At 58.7% G+C, this 21,939-nt stretch overlaps 1 protein-coding gene across 6 annotated transcripts; it reads left to right on the top strand.

Annotated features, from left to right (window-relative positions):
- The first annotated feature begins 176 nt into the window (after positions 1 to 176).
- COQ8B (coenzyme Q8B) lies at positions 177 to 21,778 on the top strand. Of its 6 annotated transcripts, none has more exons than XM_055146328.1 (15): positions 177 to 210; positions 4,196 to 4,300; positions 4,378 to 4,497; positions 4,656 to 4,722; positions 5,556 to 5,633; positions 9,808 to 9,912; positions 10,087 to 10,172; positions 11,109 to 11,249; positions 11,330 to 11,411; positions 11,910 to 12,003; positions 13,834 to 13,975; positions 14,110 to 14,217; positions 15,938 to 16,003; positions 20,625 to 20,711; positions 21,051 to 21,778. In XM_055146328.1, the coding sequence occupies exons 2-15, from the start codon at positions 4,199 to 4,201 to the stop codon at positions 21,330 to 21,332; spliced, it is 1,560 nt and encodes a 519-aa protein (XP_055002303.1). In that variant the 5' UTR covers positions 177 to 210; positions 4,196 to 4,198; the 3' UTR covers positions 21,333 to 21,778. The 6 variants fall into 6 exon arrangements, with proteins under 6 accessions (XP_055002303.1, XP_055002304.1, XP_055002301.1 ...); XM_055146329.1 differs by lacking the exon at positions 177 to 210 and adding an exon at positions 3,407 to 3,563; XM_055146326.1 differs by lacking the exon at positions 177 to 210 and adding an exon at positions 3,731 to 3,792.
- Positions 21,779 to 21,939: the final 161 nt, after the last annotated feature.

Below are 21,939 nucleotides of genomic sequence, written 5' to 3'. Positions count from 1 at the left end.
GCTGGGGAGCCCCGATTCGCGGGTTCCGGCCGAGCTCCGGCCCGGTCACGACGGGGTTAACCGATACTCCCGCCCCCAGCAGGGAAAGCCCAGAAACCCCGCCCCGCAGGACGTGACGCAGGGGGGCGGGGCGGGAGGGCGTGGACCCCCCCAGCGCCCGCTGCTGGTGCAGATTGGCTCTGCGGCGTGCCCTGGGTGTCGGGATCGCGAGTGAGTGAGCGCCCCCAAACGACCCCCGCGACTAACCCAACCTCTTTAGGCCCTCCTGTGACTAATTCAGCCGCCCCGTCATCTTCCGTGACGTCTTCAACAGCCGGGACGACTTTCAGAAAGTCTAGAGTCACAAGGACAGACACTCGAGATTCTTTTGTTTTGGTTTGGCTTGGGGGCGCCACACCCGGCGGTGCTCAGGATTGACGCCTGGCTCTGAGCTCAAGCATTACTACCCGGCAGTGCTCCGGGGACCCATAGTGGGTGCCGAAAATCGAACCCGGTCGCTCCCTTGCAAGGCGAGCACCCTGCCCGCTGTCCTGTCGCCTAGGCCTCGATTCTAGATTCCACTCAGTCACTTTTGGTTGAAACCCTCTCTCCTGCTCCTGCCCGTTTTTTCTCAGTGTAAAGCAAGGGCACATAATCTTAGGCTAGAGACATGGCTCAGTGGGCTGACGTTGTGCTTCGCTTGAATGAGGCCAGTGTTTGATCACCAGTATGGCCTAGTCCCCGAAACAGTCCTGGAACAACCTCCAAGCACAGAGGTGCAGTGACGCCCACCTAGTATTATTTTATTTTGAGAAGTGTGTGCCCTTTATCACAAGAGTCAAGCATTTCTATCAATAGGGAAATGAAGGCTGGGGAGAATCTGTCTCCTGTCGGAATCAACAGTAGACCCCTACAATGGATAGTAGAGCCAGTAAGGTACTTGCTTTACAAGTAGCCAACCTGGGTTCAACCCTGGGCACCACAGATCACCCCCCAAGCACAGCCAGGAATGATCCCTGAGCACAGCTGGGGGTGGCCTCAATCCCCCTCAAATAAAGAAAATAATCAAATCCTGGAGCTGGAGAGATGGTACCGAGAGTAAGGTGTTTGCCTTGCACACAATTGACGTAGTTTCAATCCCCAGCACCCTATGTGATTCCTCAACCATCTGGGCACAAGAGATAGTAATAGGGTTCCAGGGAAATAACTTGGTGAGTTAGAATAACTGCCTTGTAAGTATAAGGTCCTGAGTCCAATGCCCAGTGCTTTCCATGCACTGAGGTGCTTTTATACCTGGCAGCTGTGGTCTGTGGCCCCCAGCCATTACTTCTTAAGATTTGAGGGCCACACCCAGGAGTGCTCAGGATATGCAGCTCAGTGGTGCTGGGGGACCAGGATCAGTGGCATACAAAGCAGGTGCCTTAGGACCAGAGCAGTAGCATAGAGGGTAGGACCCTTGCTGGGCACAAGGTCAATGCAGGTTCAATCCCCAGCACCCCATATGGTTCCCCGAGCCTGCCAGGAATGATCCCTGAGTGCAGAGCCAGGAGTAAGCCCAGAGCAGTGCCGGGTGTGGCAAAACAAAATAAAAAAAGGATGTGTTCCAGCCCTTTGAGCTATCTCCCCAGCCTAGCCTACTTGTTCTGTACCAGGCCTTTTGCCAAGCGCTTTACAAACACGATTTCATTGCCTTGCTCTGTCACTAACAGCATGCCAGAGGGGATACCACAGATATTTTTTTTTTCAACTTGTTTTTTGTTTTTAGAGCCACACCAGGCAGTGTTCCAGGACTACTTCCACTCACTGTTCCGGGAGCACTCCTTATAGTGCTCAGGTGATCATACGGCACCAGGGTTTGACCCTTTAACCCCTTGAAATCTCTCTCCAGCCCACCTCAGATTTATGTCTGCTGATGGGGATATTGAGACTCTGAGTCCACCAGCATCTAGCCTTTTTCTTTTCTTTTCTTTTCTTTTCTTTTCTTTTCTTTTCTTTTCTTTTTTCTTGGCTTTTTGGGTCACAACTGGTGACGCATAAGGAATTACTCCTGCTGGTACTCAGGGAACCATATGGGATGCCGGGGATCGAACCTGGGTCGGCCGCGTGCAAGATAAACACCCTACCTGCTGGACTATCACTCTGGCCACTTGCCGTTTTTTCTTTTTGGTTTTGTAGGAGGGGGGGTCACATCTGGCAGTGCTTGGAGCTTGTTCCTGGCTTTGTACTTAGGGATCACTCTTGGCAGTACTCCTCAGGAGACCATAGGCAGTGCCACGGATTGAACAGTGTGGGCTGCATGCAAGGCAAGCATTATCTCTGTATTATCTCTTCGGCTCCTGTTTTCTCACATATGTGACCTCACATATGTGACGCACACCAGCCCCAGCCCTGTTAGGGTTAGTGTCATCGCTGCTCTTTATCTATTTTGCCCCCCAGGGTGAGCTGCTACCAGCTCCTGAGTCAGATCTTGATGTCTGAAGAGCAGCGAGGGGAGTTTCTGTCTTGAAATTGAGTCACCTGGGAGAGAGGTATCGGGCAGACGTCCAGGATCTAGAATGAATCACTCTTTGCAGGGTAGTGAGAAGCAGGAGGGGGGGGGGTGCTCTGGCCGGGAAGCAGAGGTTCAGAGAGGGTCACGGTTCCTTTGAGATCACAGAGCACTGGGACAGACCAGGAGGCTGATTCCAGGCCAAAACAGGGCTTAGACTGGGGCAGGGGTGTTTTGGGGGAGAAGCTTCACATCCATTCCTGGTCCCTCCCTGCTGTGGGGGAGATGCCCCAGCCAGCTGCTTCTATTCCAGACTGTGAGAAGAGGGGTGAGTCAGCCTGTTGGGGTGGGGGAGGCTTAAAGCCTGCTCCTTCTTCTCCCCCCGTCCCTACACCCAGATGGGCCAGGAGCTGGTTTTCTGGGATGCCAAGTTTCCTGACTCAGCACAGGGAATCTTGGCTGAATGTGTTCTGGAAAATGTCAGGCCTGCAGGAAACAAGGGCTCTGCTCACACCCTCCCACGGCTGGTGGGGATCGGAGAGAACAGCAAGTAGGGTCTGGGAGGAGCACCCCAGCCCCAGGGTGCCAGGGGCTGGGTGTGAGGCGGTTTATAGATAGGGAGACAGTTGGCAAGCGAGGCAGGGGGTTCTCTGGGCAAGAGAAGAGGTGGGGTGCCAGGATGTGGGTGTTCGGAGCAGCGGGCGCCTGCAAGGTGGAGGGGCACGGTATGCAAGGGAAATGTTTGCTGCAAAGACACGTTGTTTCAAGGAGAAATGGGGAGCCTGCTGGGAGTGAAAATGAAGAGGAGAGGGACCTGAGCCATAGCACAGCAGGAAAGGTGATTGACGTGCACGCAGCCGACCCGGGTTCCATCTCTGGCATCCCATAGGGTCCTTGAGTACCGCCAGGAGAATGCAGGGCCAGGAGTTCAAACCTCTGTGCATCCCTGGGTGTGGCCCCAAAACAAAACAAACAAATGAAGAGCAGGGAAGTTTGGCGAGATGCTCACGGACGGGAGCGTTCATAGGCGCGAAGCTTGCTAAAATGATGGTGCAGTGAACAGAAAGGGCAGCCACGGAGTGCAGGAGCATTCGAGGTGAGGGAAGGGCAAAAAAGGGCACGTGTGCGCCCCCACCCCCGCCCCCGAGCCCGCGCCAAGCCCCGCCCCTCGCCCCGCCTCCTCACGCACGGCGGGACGTGCTCCGCGTCCGTCAGCCAGTCTCTGCCACGCCATTGGCTAGACTACCGGAGGGGGCGGGCTCGGGGAGATTCCCGGAAGTGCCGGGGCCCCCACGCGCAGCGGACCCGGAGCCTGCGAGCCGTGGGTGCTTAGCAACGGGGGGGAGGGACTCAGTCTCGGGTGGGAGGGGGTGACACGGGAGGAACGTGGCTGCCTAGCAACCGAGAGGAAGGCGGTGCCTAGCAATGGGGTCCGCGGGGGGGGTGGTCCGCGAGGTGGCGAGGTAACCCTGGAGGAGCTGTGGGTGTCTAGCAACGGAGGAGGACCCTAGCAACGGCGGGAAGTGGGACGGGGGGAGAGTGGGTTGCAGGAGGGCTCCTAGCAACGAGAGAGCGAGGGGGGGCGCTAATTGCAGGGGACGAAGTCTTGGGTAGGGGCATTTTAGGATGGACCCTGAAGGAACTTGAGTGCCTGGCAAAAGGGGTGAGGGGAGAGCGCAGCCATATGTCCCGCAACTTCTCCTCAACACCCCTCTTCTTCTCTCGCAGGTCATGTGGCTGGAGGTGGGGGGTCTGCTGCGGGGCACCAGTGGACAGCTGGGCCGAACTGTTGTTCTGCCTTGGGGAACCCTGGGATCCCGGCCCCACCTGAGGGTAAGACGCTAGGGAGGGGCCAGGGAGGGACCCTGAAGGTTCAGGGCACTCCTGACCAATGTGTCCCTTTCTTGCAGGGGCCATGGAGGGGTTCCTGGGCCCACAGGGTTCATCAGGATAGGCCTAGCAGAGGCCTGGCTGAGGAGGACATTCGTAGGGCTCGGGAAGCCCGGATCACGAAGACACCCCGGCCCCAGGTATCATTGCTTTGTCCCCCCCACCACTCCACCCCATGCCCTGTGAAGACCCCCCTAGGCTCAGGTAGGGTGTCAAAGGGTGGGCATGTGGGTGGAATTGGAGTCCCTGGGTGCTTTGCCCATTTTCTCCGCCTAAATGCTTTCTCCGCATTTCCCAGCTGAGTGACCGCTCTCGAGAGCGCAAGGTGCCCTCGTCCCGTGTCAGCCGCTTGGCCAACTTCGGGGGTAGGTGTCGCTGTGAGAGATCTTGACCTACATTGGAGGAAGTGACACATCCAGAGTGAAGCAAGAGGGGGGGCGAATCTGAGACAGGACAGAAGGATGCAGAGAGAGCCAAGGCCCAGGCCTGCAAACCAAAGGGGAACAGAGAAGAACAGAACATTAGGAAGTTGGAATGGGGGCTGGGGAGAGGCAGTACAGGGGTCAAGGGGTTCTGGCCTTACCAAAAAAAAAAAAAAAATGAAAGCTGAAAAAGAACATGAGGGGCTGGAGCAAGAGTCCCGCAGATATAGCACAGCACTTGCCTTGTGGACAGCCTACCCAGGCTCAGTCTCCCATGTTACACAGTCCACGAGCCCCACCAGGAGTGACCTCTGGAGTAAGTGAGCCGGGAGTAAGCCCTGAGCACTGCTGGGTGTGGTCACTCAAAGAGTCAAAAACGAGGCTGGAGAGAGAGCACAGAGGTCACAGTACTACCTAACTCCAGTTTGATTCCCACACTGCTTATGGTCCCCTGAGCCCGGAGCACAGAGCCAGGAGTTAGCCCCTGAGCACTGTCAGGCTTGTCCCCAAAACAAAACTCTAGTAAGTTTCCAGTCCTCATCTCAGTGTAGGCGGAACCTCTGGAGTGGGGCCTCTCCAGAAGCTAGTGAGGGGCAGAGTCTTAGAGGGATGGAGAAAGAGGAAACCTCACCTGGATGGGAACCCCAAGAACAGACAGCCCGGGACAGAGGGGGTAGAGCTGTAGGGCTGAGTTGGGAGTCTGGGCGAGGAGAAGGCAGGGGAGAGGCCTGGGATAGCTGCAACCTTGGGACTCAGGCGTCTCTCCCACCCTCCAGGACTGGCCATGGGCCTGGGCCTGGGAGCGCTGGCCGAGCTGGCCAGGAAGTCGCTGCCGGGCGGAACTGCGAAACCAGGTGAGTGAGCCACCCCGAGGGCATGTTGGGAGCATGGCCTCACTGCATCTCTGGTCCCCCTCTCAGTTTCTGGGGGTAGGGTGGAGATGATCCACGACAAACCTCTTAGGGATATGAGGAGGTGGTCGGAACAGGGCCGAGGAGCCTGGGGACTTCACACAGGACACCTGGGTTTGATCCCTTGCACCGCCAAGAGAAAAGTGAAGGAAGGGCTGGAGCAATTGAACAGCGCAGAGGGCTCTTGCCTTGTACAAGGCTGATCCAAGTTCCATCTTTGCCACTCCGTATGGTCTCCCTGCCGGGGGGAACTGCTGTGCGCAGAGCTAGGAGTAAGCCCTGAGCAGCATCCCTGGGTGAAAAGAAAAAAACAAAAGGCGAACTGGGGTCATCCATATGCAAGGCCAGTACCCCTGTACTCTCTTACCGCAGGAACTCAGTGGATATCTTCCATTCTCGCTTCCCCTGCCCTTGTGGTAGCAACTGGGGGTCTCTCACGAGGGGCAGCAACTTTGCTTACACAGTCACCTCAGTTGCCAACCTCACCGGGGCTTGCAGACTTTGTGGTGGTGCTGGCTCACATTCTGGGGGTGGTACCCTCAGGAGCAATGGTGGCACTCACACATGTGCGCCGGGGGCCTCACCTCTCTTAGCTGCAGTGCCCATAGGCAGTGCTTGCACACAGCCTGCTGTCTTCAGACATCTCTCCCTTGGTTGTGAGATTGACCCAGACACCAGTGATGCTGGGACTGTGCTGGGCACATGTGGGCAGAAACAAGGGGGAAGGACCAAACTCAAGGCATCGGGCTTACACAGCAGACAATTAAAAAAAAGGGTTTTTTTTTTTTTTTTTTTTTTTTTTTTGGCTTTTTGGGTCACACCTGGCGATGCACAGGGGTTACTCCTGGCTCTGCACTCAGGAATTACCCCTGGCTGTGCTCAGGGGACCATATGGGATGCTGGGATTTGAACCCGGGTCGGCCGCGGGCAAGGCAAACGCCCTACCCGCTGTGCTATCTCTCCAGCCCCCCCAAAAAAAAGGGTTTTTTTCTGGGTCACAATTAAAAATACCCAGATACCAATAGCACAGCAGGTAGGGCGTTTGCCTTGCACGCAGCCGACCCAGGTTCGATTCCCAGCATCCCATATGGTCCCCTGAGCACCGCCAGGGGTAATTCCTGAGTGCAGAGCCAGGAGTAACCCCTGTGCATCCCCAGGTGTGACCCAAAAAGCAAAAAACAAAACAAAACAAAAAACCACCCAGATACGGGCTAGAGTGATAGCACAGCGGGTAGAGCATTTGCCTTGCATGTGGCCGACCCTGGTTTAATTCCCAGCATCGCATATGGTCCCCTGAGTACCACCAGGGGTAATTCCTGAGTGCAGAACCAGGAGTGACCGCTGTGCATCGCTGGGTGTGGCCCAAAAAGCAAAAAAAAAAAAAAAAAAAACCAGATACCCAGGAGTTACTTCTAGCTCTGCACTCAGGAATTACTCCTGTAGTCCCTCAGGGGACTATTTGGAATGCCGGGGGTCGAACCTGGGTCATCTGTGTGCAGGGCAAACAGCCTACCCACTATACTTTCACTGACCACTCATAGCAGACGATTTAGACACTGAACCACTACCTGGGTCACTCCTTAATAATTTTTTGCTTGTTTGGGGCTGGAGTGATAGCACAGCAGGTAGGGCGTTTGCCTTGCATGCGGCCGACCCGGGTTCAAATCCCAGCATCCCATATGGTCCCCTGAGCACCGCCAGGAGTAATTCCTGAGTCCAGAGCCAGGAGTAACCCCTGAGCATCGCCAGGTGTGACCCAAAAACAACAACAACAAAAAATTTTTTTTTGCTTGTTTGATTATTTTGGGGGATGCATCCAACTGTGCTCAGGGATTATTCCTGGCTCTGTGCTTGGGGGGTCACTTCTGGTGCGGCTTGGGGGACCATATGGGATGCCAGGGATCAAACCTGGATTGACTGCATGCAAGGCAGGCGCCCCTCTTGCCCCTGGATTTATTTTAGTTTTTTCTTTCTGGGTCAAACCCAGAGATACTCAGGGGTTACTACTGGCTCTGCACTGAGGAATTACTCCTGGTGGTGCTCAGGATCATATGGGATGCTGAGGATCGAACCCAGATCAGCTGCATGAAAGGCAAATTCCCTAATAAGCACTTTATTAAATGATCATTTCACTTGCGTCCAGACCAAGTACATACCCAAATGCATGGCTTGGTTCACTTTCACCACGTGGACACTTGTGTGTGCTCGCAGAGAGAACCCTAGGACCGCAGTTCTTCAGCTCTAATCTCAGGGTCCCAGCATGCCCTGAAAGCAAGGGTCAGATCTGCAGGACCCGTCCCTCTGGCAGGGTGTGGCATTTAGCAGTAAAAAGGGACTGATCTGGGGGTCTCAGTCTCTGGATGGGTGAGCACATGGGCAGCAGTACGTGCTTTGTGTATGGGAGGATTGAATTAGGTCCTCAGCATTATGGGGGCCTAAGCGCCACCAGGAGTGACTCCGAACTGGGAGTAACCTCGGAGCATCACCAGGTGGTCCCAAAACACCAAAGTGGGTGAATTGAAAATACAGGTCTTGGTGAGGCCAGAGTAGCAGTAGTTCAGCAGGGAAGAAACTGGCCTTGCACTTGGCCAACTCCGGTTAGATCTCTGGCTTCCCATATGTTCCCCCCACCCCCCCAGCACTGCCAGGAGTGATCCCTGAGCATAGAGCCAGGAGTACGCCCGAGTGTGGCCCCCAAACAAAAAGAAAATATGAGTCTCAGCGGGTGAGTCTCGGGGCCCAAGCCAGGACTAAACTCTAAGCACTGCTGGATGTGACCCTAAATTTGTTCTCAGCACCTTCTCCTCCCCCCCCCCCTTCCCCGGCTCGCCCCCCCCCTCCGTAGAGCACTTGGCCTGCATATGTGAGGCCCTGGGCTTGATCCTCAGCACCGCCAGACTCCCACCCCCGACCCACCAAAACAGTAAATCTATAAAGCGGCACCAACTCAGTGACCCGCAGGGAGAAGCCAGACACTGTCACATACGGTGTGTGTCAGGGGATGTGGAATATCTGGAACCAGGACATCTGCTGACACAGAAAGATTAAGTGGTTTCCAGGACTTGTGGCGGAGGTGGTCAGGGAATGTGGGCGTGATGACAAATAGGTAAGGGCTTCTTATGGAGGGTGATGAAAACATTCTAAAATTGACTGTAGTTGGACTGGAGCAACAGTACAACAGGTTGGGGGTTTGCCTTGCACCAAGCCAACCCAGGTTCGATCCCCATGCACCCCAGAAGGTCCCCCGAGCACCGCCAGGGGTAATTTCTGAATGCTGAACCAGGAATAACCCCCGAGCATTGCTGCGTGTGGCCCAGAAAAGCAAGAGAAGATTGGTCATGGTGAAAGTTGCACAATTCTGAATACCCCAAAAGCGATTAAAACCTATCCTTAGGTATTTATTTTGGCTTTGGGGCCATACCCAGCGGTGCTCATGGGGCTACTCCGCCCAGCTCAGCGCTCAGGGCTCACACCTGTCAGGGCTTGGGAGATATATGGGGTGCTGGGGATCGAACCCAGGTCAGCCCTGTGCAAGACAAGCGCCATGCCTTCTGACGGACAGACTAGTGCTCGGGCCCATCTGGATGCTTCTTTCTGGGCTCTCTGCCTGCGGACACATGTCTGTGCCCGTCCTGGGTGTCTCTGAGGCAGGCGGTGTGTGGGGCAAGCTACAGGCATGTGCTTTTCTTTTTTTCTCTCGAATTTTCGGGGTCCTCCGAAGCACACTCAAGGGCTTAGGGGTTCTCACTGATGACTGCCCAGCTGCTGTGGCCTGGTGCTTCAGTGCTCGGTCCACTAGGGCCACCCCTGCAGTGGGGGTGGGGTCCAATGCCTCCTCTGTGATCCCCCTCCCGCCCTCCAGGTCCCCAGCTATTTCCCTCCCAGGGCGTGCAGGTTGGTGGGGGTGTGGCCCCTGCATCCCAGCCCTTCTGCAGGCTACCTGGTGGGGACAGTGTGTGCTGGGGCTGGGTAGGGGACTCTAGGGGAACGAAGGTGTGGTTGGGGGGAATAGCCCTGCAGGCACTGCAGGGTGTGACCCTCAAACCGAGCAAGCAAACAGAAAAACAAAGTGAAAAGAACGCGGCTGTTGGTGACCCTGACGGTGACTCCCTGCCAGGGTCCAGCCCTTTCCTGTCGGAGGCCAACGCTGAGCGGATCGTGCAGACCTTATGCACCGTTCGGGGAGCAGCCCTGAAAGTCGGCCAGATGCTCAGCATCCAGGGTACAGCCTGCTGCCCCCCACCCCTGCCTGCTCTCCCCCCCTCCCTCCACCTCCCTTCAACTCCCCCCACCTGCTGCATCCGAATACTCCCAGGGTAGGGTGGGGCTGGGGGCTCCCCTCCTCGAGGCGGGACGGGGGCTCCCCCCTCACGGCTCCCTCCTCAATCCCCCCAAGACAACAGCCTTATGAGCCCCCAGCTGAAGCGCATCTTCGAACGTGTCCGCCAGAGCGCCGACTTCATGCCCCGATGGCAGATGCTGGTGCGTGTGGTAGGGGGGACCTGGAGAGACGCACAACCCCTCCCCCGCCACTTCCTCACCCCGTGCTTGCCCCAAGCCCCAGGGGAGCACTGGAGCACAGCCCTTGGAGGACCGGCCTGAGGCTTGCCGGTGGGGAGAGTGCAGAGTGCTGAGTGCCGGGTGGGGGGAGGGCCGCTAGAGGGGCTGCGGGTGAGACGCGGTTGGGGGGGGCGGCGGGGAGCAGCACCACCCACCCCGCACGACCAGGCAGGCCACACGCAAGCCTTGATGGTCATGATTCCTCGTTTCTTAATTAAAGGCGATCGTGGCTGTAAATAGGTTGGCACAGTGCCTGGCACTGAGTAAGTGCCCAAGACATGAGCTGTTCTAATAAGCAGGCGAGGGTGTGGGATCCAAAAGGGGCAGCCAACGTCCCCCTCCCGGTCCCAACCCCGCTCCCCCTGCCCGGCGTGATGCCTGCCCCTCTCTCTGCCAGTCCAGACGGGCTCTGGCCCAAGGAAGCCCTAATTCAGCGCCGCTTCATCACGTTCAAGTGCAGAGTGTCAGCTCTAGGGGCTGGAGCGCTAGTTCTGCGGGGAGGGCGCTTGCCTTGCCCGAAACCGGCCCAGGCACCCCATAGGGTTTCCCGAGCCCCATTAGGGATCATTCCTGAGCACTGATCTGGGAGTAAACCCCAAACACTGCTGGGTGCGGATGCCCCTTGCCAAACAATACCATCTAGGAGTGCACCAAGGAGTAGCATCAGTCTCCGTCCCCATCTCAGCCGTCCCCAGCGCAGGCTGTCTGTGCCTCTGTTTCCTCATCTATGAAATGGGATCACGGCCATAGGCTGAACCCAGGCCCTGCATGGGGTGAGCCAGCAGGGCTCACAGGGAATGTACTCAGCCACCCTTGGTCACCACCGTGACCGTGATGGTCATCCCCCGCTTTCCACAGAGGGTTCTTGAAGAAGAGCTGGGCCAGGACTGGCAGACCAAGGTGGCCTCCTTGGAGGAGGTGCCCTTTGCTGCTGCCTCTATCGGACAGGTCCACCAGGGCGTGCTAAAGGATGGGACAGAGGTGGCCGTGAAGATCCAGGTAAGAAGACGGGTGGGGCGGGGTGGGCCCTCTGACTGGTCCAGAGACCACCCCATCCACCCCGCCCCGTCCCCTTGCAGTACCCAGGTGTGGCCCAGAGTATCCAGAGTGACGTCCAGAACCTGCTGGCTGTGCTGAAGATGAGCGTGGCCCTGCCAGAGGGTGAGGACCGCCCTCCCATCCCCCACTGCCTGAGGGAACCCTAAGGGAGCCAGTGCAGCCTAGCGTGGGGGAGTGGGATCCCCCGCCCCGAGACCTCCCCGGGGAGTGTGAGAGAGATGAAGCAGCGATATCTGTGGCAGAGGACCAGGGCCCCAAAACCAGGCCCAGTGGCCCTACATGTGCAGGTGGGAGGGAATGTGAGCAGGGCTGAGTGTGGCAGCCCCGGGGTGCCCGAGGGTGCCCAGGGAGTGGTGGGGTAGGGGCAGGCCTAGAAGATTCCAGAGCCTGGAAGAGTGTGAAAGAGAGGCTGAGCAGGTGGGCCTGTGGCTTGGGAAGATGGCTGGGGCACTTGAGGCGGAAGGCAGGGCGGTGCGAGGGCAGGGTGATGAGGGCAGAGGCAAACGCTGGCAGTGGAAGAAGGCATCCCTGGTGAGGGCGGGCGGGCGGGGAGGGGGTGCCTGGGGGCAGGTCCCCCCTCTGATGCTGCTGCCCACTCAGGCCTGTTTGCCGAGCAGAGCCTACAGGCCCTGCAGCAGGAGTTGGCCTGGGAGTGCGACTACCAGCGCGAGGCGGCCTGCGCCGGGAACTTCAGGTGGGCCGCACCCCATCACCCAACCCCCACACCTGGGCGGGCGGCCCTGGCCTTCTCTCCTCGTCCATGGCCCTAGGCTGCACCCTCCTCCCCACCCTCCTCCCTGTGCCCGCTGAGCCTGGTGGGCACCTCTCCTCACCTCAGCCCCCGTTTCCTTGCCCATTCTGTGGGACACACCCCCCGCCCCCACCCCACCCCCCACACTGATGGGCATCAGCAGGCGGGTGATGGAGAGAGCGGCTGTGCTTGCGGCTCCAGGATGCCCTGCCCTGGGGAGCGGAAGTGGGCAGAGAAGTCGCTATTTAAGCAGGTTTCTGGGTTATTGGGTGCCAAGGATCCATCCAAGGGCCTGTTAGGAGCAAAGCATGTGCTGACTGAGCCACATCCCAGCCCTGTTGAGGCATTCAGGGAACAGTCTGGGGGGTTGGGGGGCTGGAGAAATAGTCCACAGGGTAGGGTCCTTGTCTTGCACACAGCTGGCCCAAGTTCAGTCCCCAGCACCCCACAGGGTCCCCTGAGCACCACTGGGTGTGGTTCCTGAGTGCAGAGCAGAGCAGGAGTAAGCCCTGAGCACCGCCAGATGTGGCCCAGGAAACACACAAACAAAAAGGAGGTTTGTTTGTTTGTTTGTTTTGTCCCAGAGAGCGTGATGAGGTGCTCATTAGGTCAGGGCGTGGGCTCTGCATGCCGGAGGCCTGGGTTCGATCCCTGGCACCGCATGGTCCCTTGAGCGCTGCCAGGAGAAAGAGAGTGTGTGTGCCCCATGCAGGCCGTGGTTAGGGCCATGGGCCCTGGCACAGAGGTGGAATCTAGTCCCACGCCAGCCCTTCATGCACCAGATGGCCTGATTGTACCTGGGGACCTGGCCGTGTCCTCCCAGGGGCAGAGAGGGTCAGCTGTTGATGAGGGGCCTGAGGGGGTTTGAACAGGGGACCCCGGAGAAGCAGAGTCCTGAGGAGGGTGGTGTGACGGGGGGACAACGGGCTCTGGAGTGACTTCTCCTGCCCCAAAGCACCCCAAGCACCAAGAGTAAATCCCCCCTATTTGCCCCCCCGCCCCTCCCTCTAGCCACCTCACAGACCCCCAGTGGGAGCCTTGTTCTTTGTTTTGCTGTTTTGGTTTTGGGGCCACACCTGGTGATGCTCAGGATTAACTTGTGCTCAGTGGTCACTCCTGGTGGTGCTCAGGGGACCATATGACATATTGGGGATTGACCCCTGGTCAGCCACATGCAAGGCAGATGCCCTACCTGCTGTGCCATCGCTCCAAATAAGGCCTCACTCTTCCATGTCCCCCAAATCTGACATTGGCGCACCTCAATCTATGATGGCTGTTTATTAGAGTGGGGTCTAGGATGTCGGAGGGGGGCCCTCGACTGTGGCTAGGCCACTGCTCTGTATACCACCCCCCTTCCTGCCCAGCTCTCATCATCCAGCCAAAACACAGACTCAAGAACTTTTTTGTTTGTTTGTTTTGGGTCACACCTGGTGGTGCTCAGACTGACTCCTGGCTCTGTGCTTAGGGACCACTCCTCGTGGAATCCACATGTGATAGCCAGGACCCAACCCGGGCTGGCTGCATGCATGGCATGTACTTTCTCTGCTGTACTCTCTGGCTCTCAGAGCACTGTTGAATGAGTGAATGTATAAACCCAATGAATAAAACACAATAAATGTGGGCCCAGGCAGATATGAGCCATCATTCAGGACAGAGGCGGGAGGAAGACAGGCAGGCTGTTCATGGAGGACTTCTCAGAGGAGGAGGCCGTGAGCTGGGCCCCCGCGGGGCCTGAAGCACCAAGACCCTCTCCCTCCCCTCCCTTCTGCCTAGGCAGCTGCTGGCCGATGACCCCTTTTTCCGGGTGCCAGCTGTGATTAAGGAGCTGAGTACAACGCGGGTGTTGGGCATGGAGCTGGCAGGAGGGGTCCCCCTGGACCAGTGCCAGGGCCTGAGCCAGGATATCCGGGATGAGGTACGGCGTCTTGCGGAGCCAGAGTGAGGGTGGTGCCCCAGGGCAGAGCCAGCGGGGGAGAGGGGGGCGGCTGCTGGACCCTTGCTTCTCTCTCGCGCCAGAAGGCTGAGCCGCCTCTCCCACTCGCCCCACAGATCTGCTTCCAGCTCCTGAGGCTGTGTCTGCGGGAGTTGTTTGAGTTCCGCTTCATGCAGACCGACCCCAACTGGGCCAACTTCCTGTACGACGCCTCCAACCACCAGGTGGGTCCCCAGAGCAGTTGCACCCGCTGCTGGCGCCTGTGTTTCCCCGAGGTCCAGGTGCCTGGCACCACACGAGTTTCCCTCTGACTTGGTTTCGGGGCTACCCCTGGCGGTGTGCTTGGGGGAACCACAGCCTGGGCCCCCCGCCGTGGGCGTCAGCTCCAACCTGAGGCCAACACAATACCCAGATGGCTCCGCTGGTCTTCCTCCAGGTGCTGACTTGGGGGCTCGGGCCTGCCTGTTTGTGACGGGGCCATGTCCTAGATCAGGCCCTGCTCTGCGTCCGGTGGGCGGGTGACCCCCGCCACACTGCTCTCACCGGCACTTACTGTTCCCTGGAGGAGACTTGGCTATGGAAGCGCAAGGGGTGCTGGGAAATGGAGTCCCTGGCCGCCACCGGCATCCCAGTAGCCATGCAACAGTGCAGAGTGGCCTGAAGGCCCTAAGTCATGGCTACCATGCTTGCCGTTTAATTAGGCCACATCAGGCGCCCACCAGTGGCCTCTTGCCAACAACAAACAAGACGGGCTGATGCAATAGTGCTGTGAGGAGGGTGCTTGCCTTGCAGGCAGCTGACCCAGGACCATCCCCTATGGTCCCCCGACCCCCACCAGGAATGACGCCTGAGCGCAGAGCCAGAGTCCAGGAGTAAGCCCCGAGCACCACTGGGTGTGCACCCCCTGCCCCACTCCCCAAGGGGCTCTGGGAAAGCCTCACTCTCCTGGAGCACCCAGTCTGCTGGGAAACCAAACCCCATCACCCTGCACACTGACCTAGAGCCACGATTTTCAGCCCCCCTCCTGCCTATAGCAGAAAACTACTTGAGGCAGAATGGTCCGAGGCAAGATGGAGAAGCACAGGCTCGAGTGCTCAGGTTTGGCATGGGGCAGCCAAAGAGAAGGCTGAGCCAGCCTGGCATGGGTCAGGTCAAGGAGGGCGTCTAGAAGGAAGCATCCTTGAAGCTGAAACCAGGTGGATCAGAAGAGAACTGGAAGAACAGGAAGGGGTCACAGGATGCCCATGGGTAGGGGTCTGGGTCGGACACACTGACCTGTCTCTGTGTGGCTGCCAGATGGCTCGAAGGGATTTTCTAAAACACACCTCTGGGCTGGGTGTCCCATCCACAGCCTCCAGGGCCCCCAGCATCAGGCCTAAAACACATTCTTATGAAAACCAAGGGCCAGAGAGTGCTCAGGGTCCGAGTTCCTACCACATGGTGCCCCCCCCTGTACCACCCCAACCCTGAACTCTGATGGTGTGGCCCCCAAATCCCCCTCAAAAATTAGAATCAATTTATTTTGTGGAGGAGCCACTCCCGGCTGTGCTCTGGGGTTACTCATGGTTCTGTGCTCAGGACTCACTCCTGGCAGGCACGGGGGACCATATGGGGTGCTGGGGATCGAACCCAGGTCAGCCACTCCATCCCCACCCCCTCACTGTACTCTAGCCCCTGAATCAATACATTTTACATTTTAAAGAGGTGTAAATTCCTACCCTCAAAACAGTCTTCAAACCCACATATCCTCAGTAAAAGAACTGAAAATAGAGACAAAACCCCCAACCAGTTGCAATGAAAGCAAAATAAAAGGTTGCTTCAGCTTTCCGTGGGGTGGAGTGGACTGTGGAGGCTGCCAGCCTGCCCAGGGACTGTGGCAGGAGAGAGGGACAGTGGGGACTGGGGGGGCCTCCCAGCACTGCCTTCACAACACCTCATTCCCAGGTGACCCTACTGGATTTTGGTGCAAGCCGGGAGTTCGGGACGGAATTCACAGACCACTACATCGAGGTGAGTGTCTTCTCGCATCAGCCGGAAGGCTGAGGGTTCCTGCCGGGCCTGAGCCCAGGGGCAGCACCAGGGACCCTAATGCCAGGACCCCCCCACCCCATCCCCGAGAAGGGCCCCAGTTGTCTGTCACTCAGCACACGCGGGGCTGTTTGCTCTAGGGGCCATACCGGGAGGGGCTGGGGACGGCCGGGCAGTGCCAAGGAAACAGCCCACAGCCTGGCACATGTCCGACATGGGCGTTACCACTTAAGCTATATCTTCCTCCCCCAAATGGGGATGTTTCTGGAGGGGGACATGCTTGGTGGTGCTCACCGTGGGGACTATGTGCTACCAGGAGTTGGATGTGGGTCTTTTGCATGCAAAGATGTGTTCAGCCCTTTGTCCTTTTTTTTTTTTTTCCTTTTTGGGTCACATACAGTGATGCTCAGGTGTTACTCCTGGCTCTGCACTCAGGAATCACTTCTGGCGGTGCTTGGGGGACCATATGGGATAACGGGGACCAAACTCAGGTCAGCTGCATGCCTGGCAAACGCCCTCCCTGCTGTACTATTGCTCCCCGCTGTCCCCTTTGTCCTTTTTTTTTTTTTATAGGGGCTGGAGCAATAGCACAGCGGGGAGGGTGTTTGCCTTGCACTCGGCCAACCCGGGTTCGATTCCCAGCATCCCATATGGTCCCCTGACTATCGCCAGGGGTAAATCCTGAGTACAGAGCCAGGAGTCACCCCTGAGCATCGCTGGGTGTGACCCAAAAAGCAAAAAAACAAAAAACAAAAAAAACGTGGTAGAGATAGCACAGTGGGTAGGGCATTTGCCTTGCACGCGGCCGACCCGGGTTCAAATCCCAGCATCCCATATGGTCCCCTGAGAACAGCCAGGGGTAATTCCTGAGTGCAGAGCCAGGAGTAACCCCTGTGCATTGCCAGGTGTGACCCAAAAAGCAAAAAAAAAAAAAAAAAAAAAAACAACGTGGTTTTTGGGCCACACTCGGCAGTGCTCAGGGTTTATTCCTGGCTCTGTGCTCAGGGATCACTCCTGGCAGGACATGGGGGCGTTGGGGCTCGAACCTGGGTCCTTTGGATGCAAGGAAAGCACCCAGCCTTTGGTACTGTTTCTCCAGTCCTGACTCAGTCCTTTGAACCACCTCTCTAGTCCCAAGGCTGGGGTTTTGTTTTTTTCTTCAGTGTTCTGAGAGCACTGTTGGGTCCAGAGAGAGCACACAGGGCTAAGGTCCAGGCCCAGTGTAACCCCTGGCACCCCTTGTTTGTGATCTCAAGCATCCAGGTTGATCCAGGGTGACCCCGAGTGGGCCAAGTGATAGTACAGGGGGCAGGTGCTTTTCTTGCAGGCAGCTGACCCAGGTTCAATCCCCGGCATTCCATAGGATCCCCCTGAGCACCGCCAAGAGTGATTCCAGAGTGCAGAGCCAGGAGTAAGGCCTGAGCACTGCTAGGTGTGGCCCCAAAACAAACCAAAAAACTCCAAAAAGAAAAACAGAGTGACCCCAAGTGGTGCCAGGCTGTGAGGGGCCAGGGCTGAGTCACTCCCAGCATCACTGTCCCGGCCCGGGGGGCCTGACAGTCTGCCGCTCAGACCCACCCTGGCGGCACTCTTGGGGGCCCTGCTGTGGTTGGGGGACCTACTCTGACCTCATGCTACTGGGCATGCCCTTGCCAGCTGTGGTGCCTTCCTAGCCCTGTCACTTCCTGTGCTTCATTCATCCCAGCAGCGCTCACAGACCACTCCTGGCAGACTCAGGGAACTGTGTACGGTGCCGGGATCGAACCGAGGTTGAGTGCATGCCAGGCAGGCACCCTCCCTGCTGTATCATTTCTTCAGGCCCCAGTCACTTCATTGGGTGGAGGGGCACAGGGGGGCGGGAGCCGCTGCTGAGGCTTTGCTGGAGGGCTCAGTAAGTGGGCCCACGGCAGAGATGGTGCAGGGCGTAAGGTGCTTGCCTTGCACCAGCCAAGCCTGGTTTGATCTCTGCACCCACTAGGGTATCCCAAGCCACACCTGAGCACAGGGCCCGGAGTAAGCCCTGAGTACCACTGGGTGTGGCTCCAAAACAAGAACAATCCATCCCGGGGCTTCTCGGGGCCACCAGGGACCAGACTCGAACCTCGTGTGTGCCAGCCACGTGCTCTGGTTCCTGAGTCTATGCCAAGCGCCAATCGCGTGTGGCCGGGGGGCTACCCTGCAGTGACTCAGTGGGAAGCACTGTCTTTTGCCCCATTGTACAGATGAAGCAAGTGGGGCTCACGGCCCTCGCCCGGGTCACAGCAGACCCGAGATTCAGACTGGGAACGTGGGTCCTGAGGCCCTCCGTGTGCCCTTCTCTTCCCAGCGCGGCGGCTCCCTCGCTCAGAGCGCCCCCCACTCCCACCCCGGGTCACTTTGTCCCAGAGGCCACAGAGGAGCCGAGCTCATTGATCAGTTGTCATTGGACATTCGACCGGGCTTCTTGATTCAATCATTAGTTCACCCGGGGACAAGAGAAGCCTCCAGCGCCAGGCTCCGCGTCCCCAGAGTGCTCAGGGTTAGGGTAGGGGAAGCACATTAGGGATTATAGGAGCCCAGAGCAGCAGCCTTGTCAAGCCTAGGGGGTCAGGGAAGGCTTCCTGGAGGAGGGGACGGCCGAGTTGAATCCTGAGGAGGATCCGTCAGGAAGAGATTCGGGCGGCTTTCCAAAATGCCAAATCAAGAGAAGTGAAGGAATATTCATCTCTGTTAGAGCTGCTGTTCCCCCCCCCTTTTTTTTTTTATTAACTTTTTGGGTTACACCTGACAAAAGCTCAGGGACTACTCCAGTTTGGTGCTCAAGGTTCTCTCTTGGTGGTGCTCAGGGGGCCACGTAAGGGGTAGACCCTGGGCCTCCTTGCACCATCTCCCCGGCCCAACTTCTGGAACTTCAGTGTTGCCTGCACACACCCCTCCCTCCCCACGCCCCTGCCCAGACGCTGGGCCCGAGCGAGGCTCAGCCCCTGCCCGTCTCCCTCGTGCTGCCAGAACTGCTGGGACAGGCACTGTGCTTTGGGGCGCTTTGGGGCGCTTTCAGGCACGAGGTCCTTGTCTGTGCCTGGGCCACTGGCTGGGCGGGGAGGAGTCAGGGGCCAGTCACTGTCCACCTATTCCCACCCCACAAATCTAAGCTTCGTAGCTTGCCCGTGTTCCGAGGATCCTGGGGAGCCCCCAAAAGATCTGAGCAGGGGAGAAGCTGAGACAGAGTTTGCACCATCCCTCTGAGTAAGGGGGAGGGGTCTCTGGGCCGGGGGGGTGGTGGGGGGCAGAGCCCAGGGAGGCTGCGATGATGAGAATCAGGGGCCAGGCCCAGAGGTGGGATTGGGGGCTGGGGGAAAGGAGGAGGAGTCGGTACCCCCAGATACATGCACAGATCCCTGAGGATGTCGTCTCCTCCTGCCCCCCACTCCCCCTTGCAGGTCTGTCCAGCCTGGCCCTCCTGCTGCTTGCCAGCCTTCTCCAGTTTGAACCAGCCCCTGTCTCGGCCCCAAGGCCCACAGCGCGACAGATGGCCAGACAGGCAGGGGCTGGGGAGCCGGAGCTTTGATCCCGGGGTCCCTGCCGGCCAGCCCAGAAAGGGCAGCACGCTTGGGGGAAGGGTCGGGCTCTGCCCCCTTCCTCCCCTTGCTTCTCTCCACGCTCTCCACGCCCCGTCTTCTGTGGGACCCTCACAGCCCCTCGGAGTCCCCGTGCTTCCCTGGTCACTGAGCAGGCCATGCTGACCTCACAGTGTCCCACTTCACCCATGTGAAGGCTCTGGTCAGCAGGTGACAGGGTGGAACTGTGCCCCGAGGCAGGTCCCACTTCTGTCCATCCATCTGTCCATCCATCCATCCATCCATCCATCTGTACTATTCCTCCCCCACCCCCCCCTTATCCCTCCGCACTCAGGACCAGGGAAAGCTTAGGCCCCACAGGCATTTTCTAAACAAGGGTTTGCCCAGGGCTTCCTGAGGACCTGTGCCTAGTCCAGCATAGGATTCACGGGCAGCACCTGCTCCCTTTGGGACAGATGGGGGGCTCTGTCCTGACTGAGTTAGTGCCCGTGCAGTCTGGGGACCATCCTGGGCCATAGTCACGTCCTGGTGCAGCTGAGGTGGGGATCCTGAGCTGCACTTGCCTTATCTTTTCCTGTGTGGATCACTGGGATCACTTCCAGGAAGGCTCTGTTTATTTCCCAGCCTGGGTGTGGGTGGGGGGCGCAGGCGGCTGCAGCACACCCAGCCCTGCCTCCTGGCCCCCTCCCCACACCCATCCCTCCAGCCTTGAGGGAGACACTCAGGCAAGATGGGGGGAGAGGCCTGGAGGCGGAGGGTTGGGGTCAGCAGGGGCGGGGGATGGAAAGGCTCTGGGGGCCAGGCTTGGGTCCGGGTGTCCAGACCCCTCCCCTTCATGCACCCTACTCCTTATTAATTCTTTCTGATTTGGGGGGGGGCGCCTCTGGAGGTGCTCATGGGCTACTCTGTCCTGTTCCTCAGGGGGTCTCTTCTGGCAGTGCAGGGTGGGGGGGGATGGCCCAGCCTCAGCCTCCTCCCTGCTTACAAGGTCTGAGCTCCCCAACTTCCACTCCCCTCTAATCCTGTGCCCCCCTGGACCCCTCCAGGTAGTGATGGCCGCAGCTAATGGGGACAGAGACCGCGTCCTGCAGAAGTCCCAGGACCTCAAGTTCCTCACAGGCTTCGAGACCAAGGTCGGGGCAAGCTGCTAGGAGGGAGGCGTTGGGGTCGGGGCTGCAGATCCCTGTGTGTGTGGGGGGGGTTGTCCACAGAGAAGTGGGGGCTGCCCGGCTACTCAAGGCACCCTGGCCAGGTGGGTACCACGTACCTATTCTAGAGCAGGGAAGTGGGGTTACTGCCAGTACAGGCCGGGTGTCTGGGGCGCTGGGTGACGGGGCTATCCTGGGGCTCTGCCTGATTCTCTTCCGGGGCAGGTTTGGGGGCTGGGATTTATACTCCAGACCTGCTCCCTTTGGGACAGATGGGGGGCTCTGTCCTGACTGACCGGCATGTTGCCCCCCTGTCCCCCCCAGGCCTTCTCTGACGCCCACGTGGAGGCAGTGATGATCCTGGGGGAGCCCTTTGCCACCCAGGAGCCCTACGACTTCGGGGCGGGCGGCACTGCCCACCGGGTGCAGGGTCTCATCCCCGTCCTGCTTCGGCACCGCCTCCGCCCGCCCCCGGAGGAGACCTACGCGCTGCACCGCAAGCTGGCAGGGGCCTTCCTGGCCTGCGCCCACCTCCGGGCCCGGATCGCCTGCAGGGACCTCTTCCTGGACACCTACCACCGCTACTGGGCTCAGCGCCAGGCCTGAGAGCCACTGCCCTCCGCCTCCCAGGGACCCTCCCTGGCAGGACTTGTCCTTCCCACCCTGCTCCAGGATTGAGGACCTGCCCCACACCCAGCCCCTCGAAGGGCTGCCTAGCTCTCTGTCTCAGGGGCCTCACCCCTCCATCCTGCTCTGTGTAGGCCAGGGTGGTATCAGGGAACCAGCCTGCATCCGAGGAGGCGGGGCGTCAGAGAGACAGACGCACTCAGAGAGGGAGAGCCCCGCACCCCCACCTCTGGTTTCTCCGGAGGGAGTCCCCTCTGCGCAAGGAGGGGTGCAGGCTTGGCGCTGGGCAGAGGCGGCCGCACCATTTCAGTCCAGACCCCTCCAGCAGCTGCCTGCTCTCAGCTTCATCTTGTGTGTGTGTCACCAGGGTGGGTGGCCCTGGGCATTGACCCTTCAGCCCGAATAAAAGCGGCCCCCATCCCCCAGCTCTTGTTCCTGCGCTGGAGTGAGGGGTGGGGGAGGAGACGGTGGGCTGCCTCCAGGTGCAGATGGCGAACCCCCTCCCACCCTCTTGTCTGAAAGCCTCAGCCCGGCCCCGGGCCATCTGTTGCCGGGAACCTCCTTCTCCCCTTCCCCTCCCAAAGTA

Source organism: Sorex araneus, chromosome 8 (genome assembly GCF_027595985.1).
Source record: "Sorex araneus isolate mSorAra2 chromosome 8, mSorAra2.pri, whole genome shotgun sequence".
NCBI classification, from domain to species: Eukaryota; Metazoa; Chordata; class Mammalia; order Eulipotyphla; family Soricidae; genus Sorex; species Sorex araneus.
Note: the sequence above shows the minus strand (reverse complement) of the source record. Positions and strands in the feature narration are given on the sequence as shown.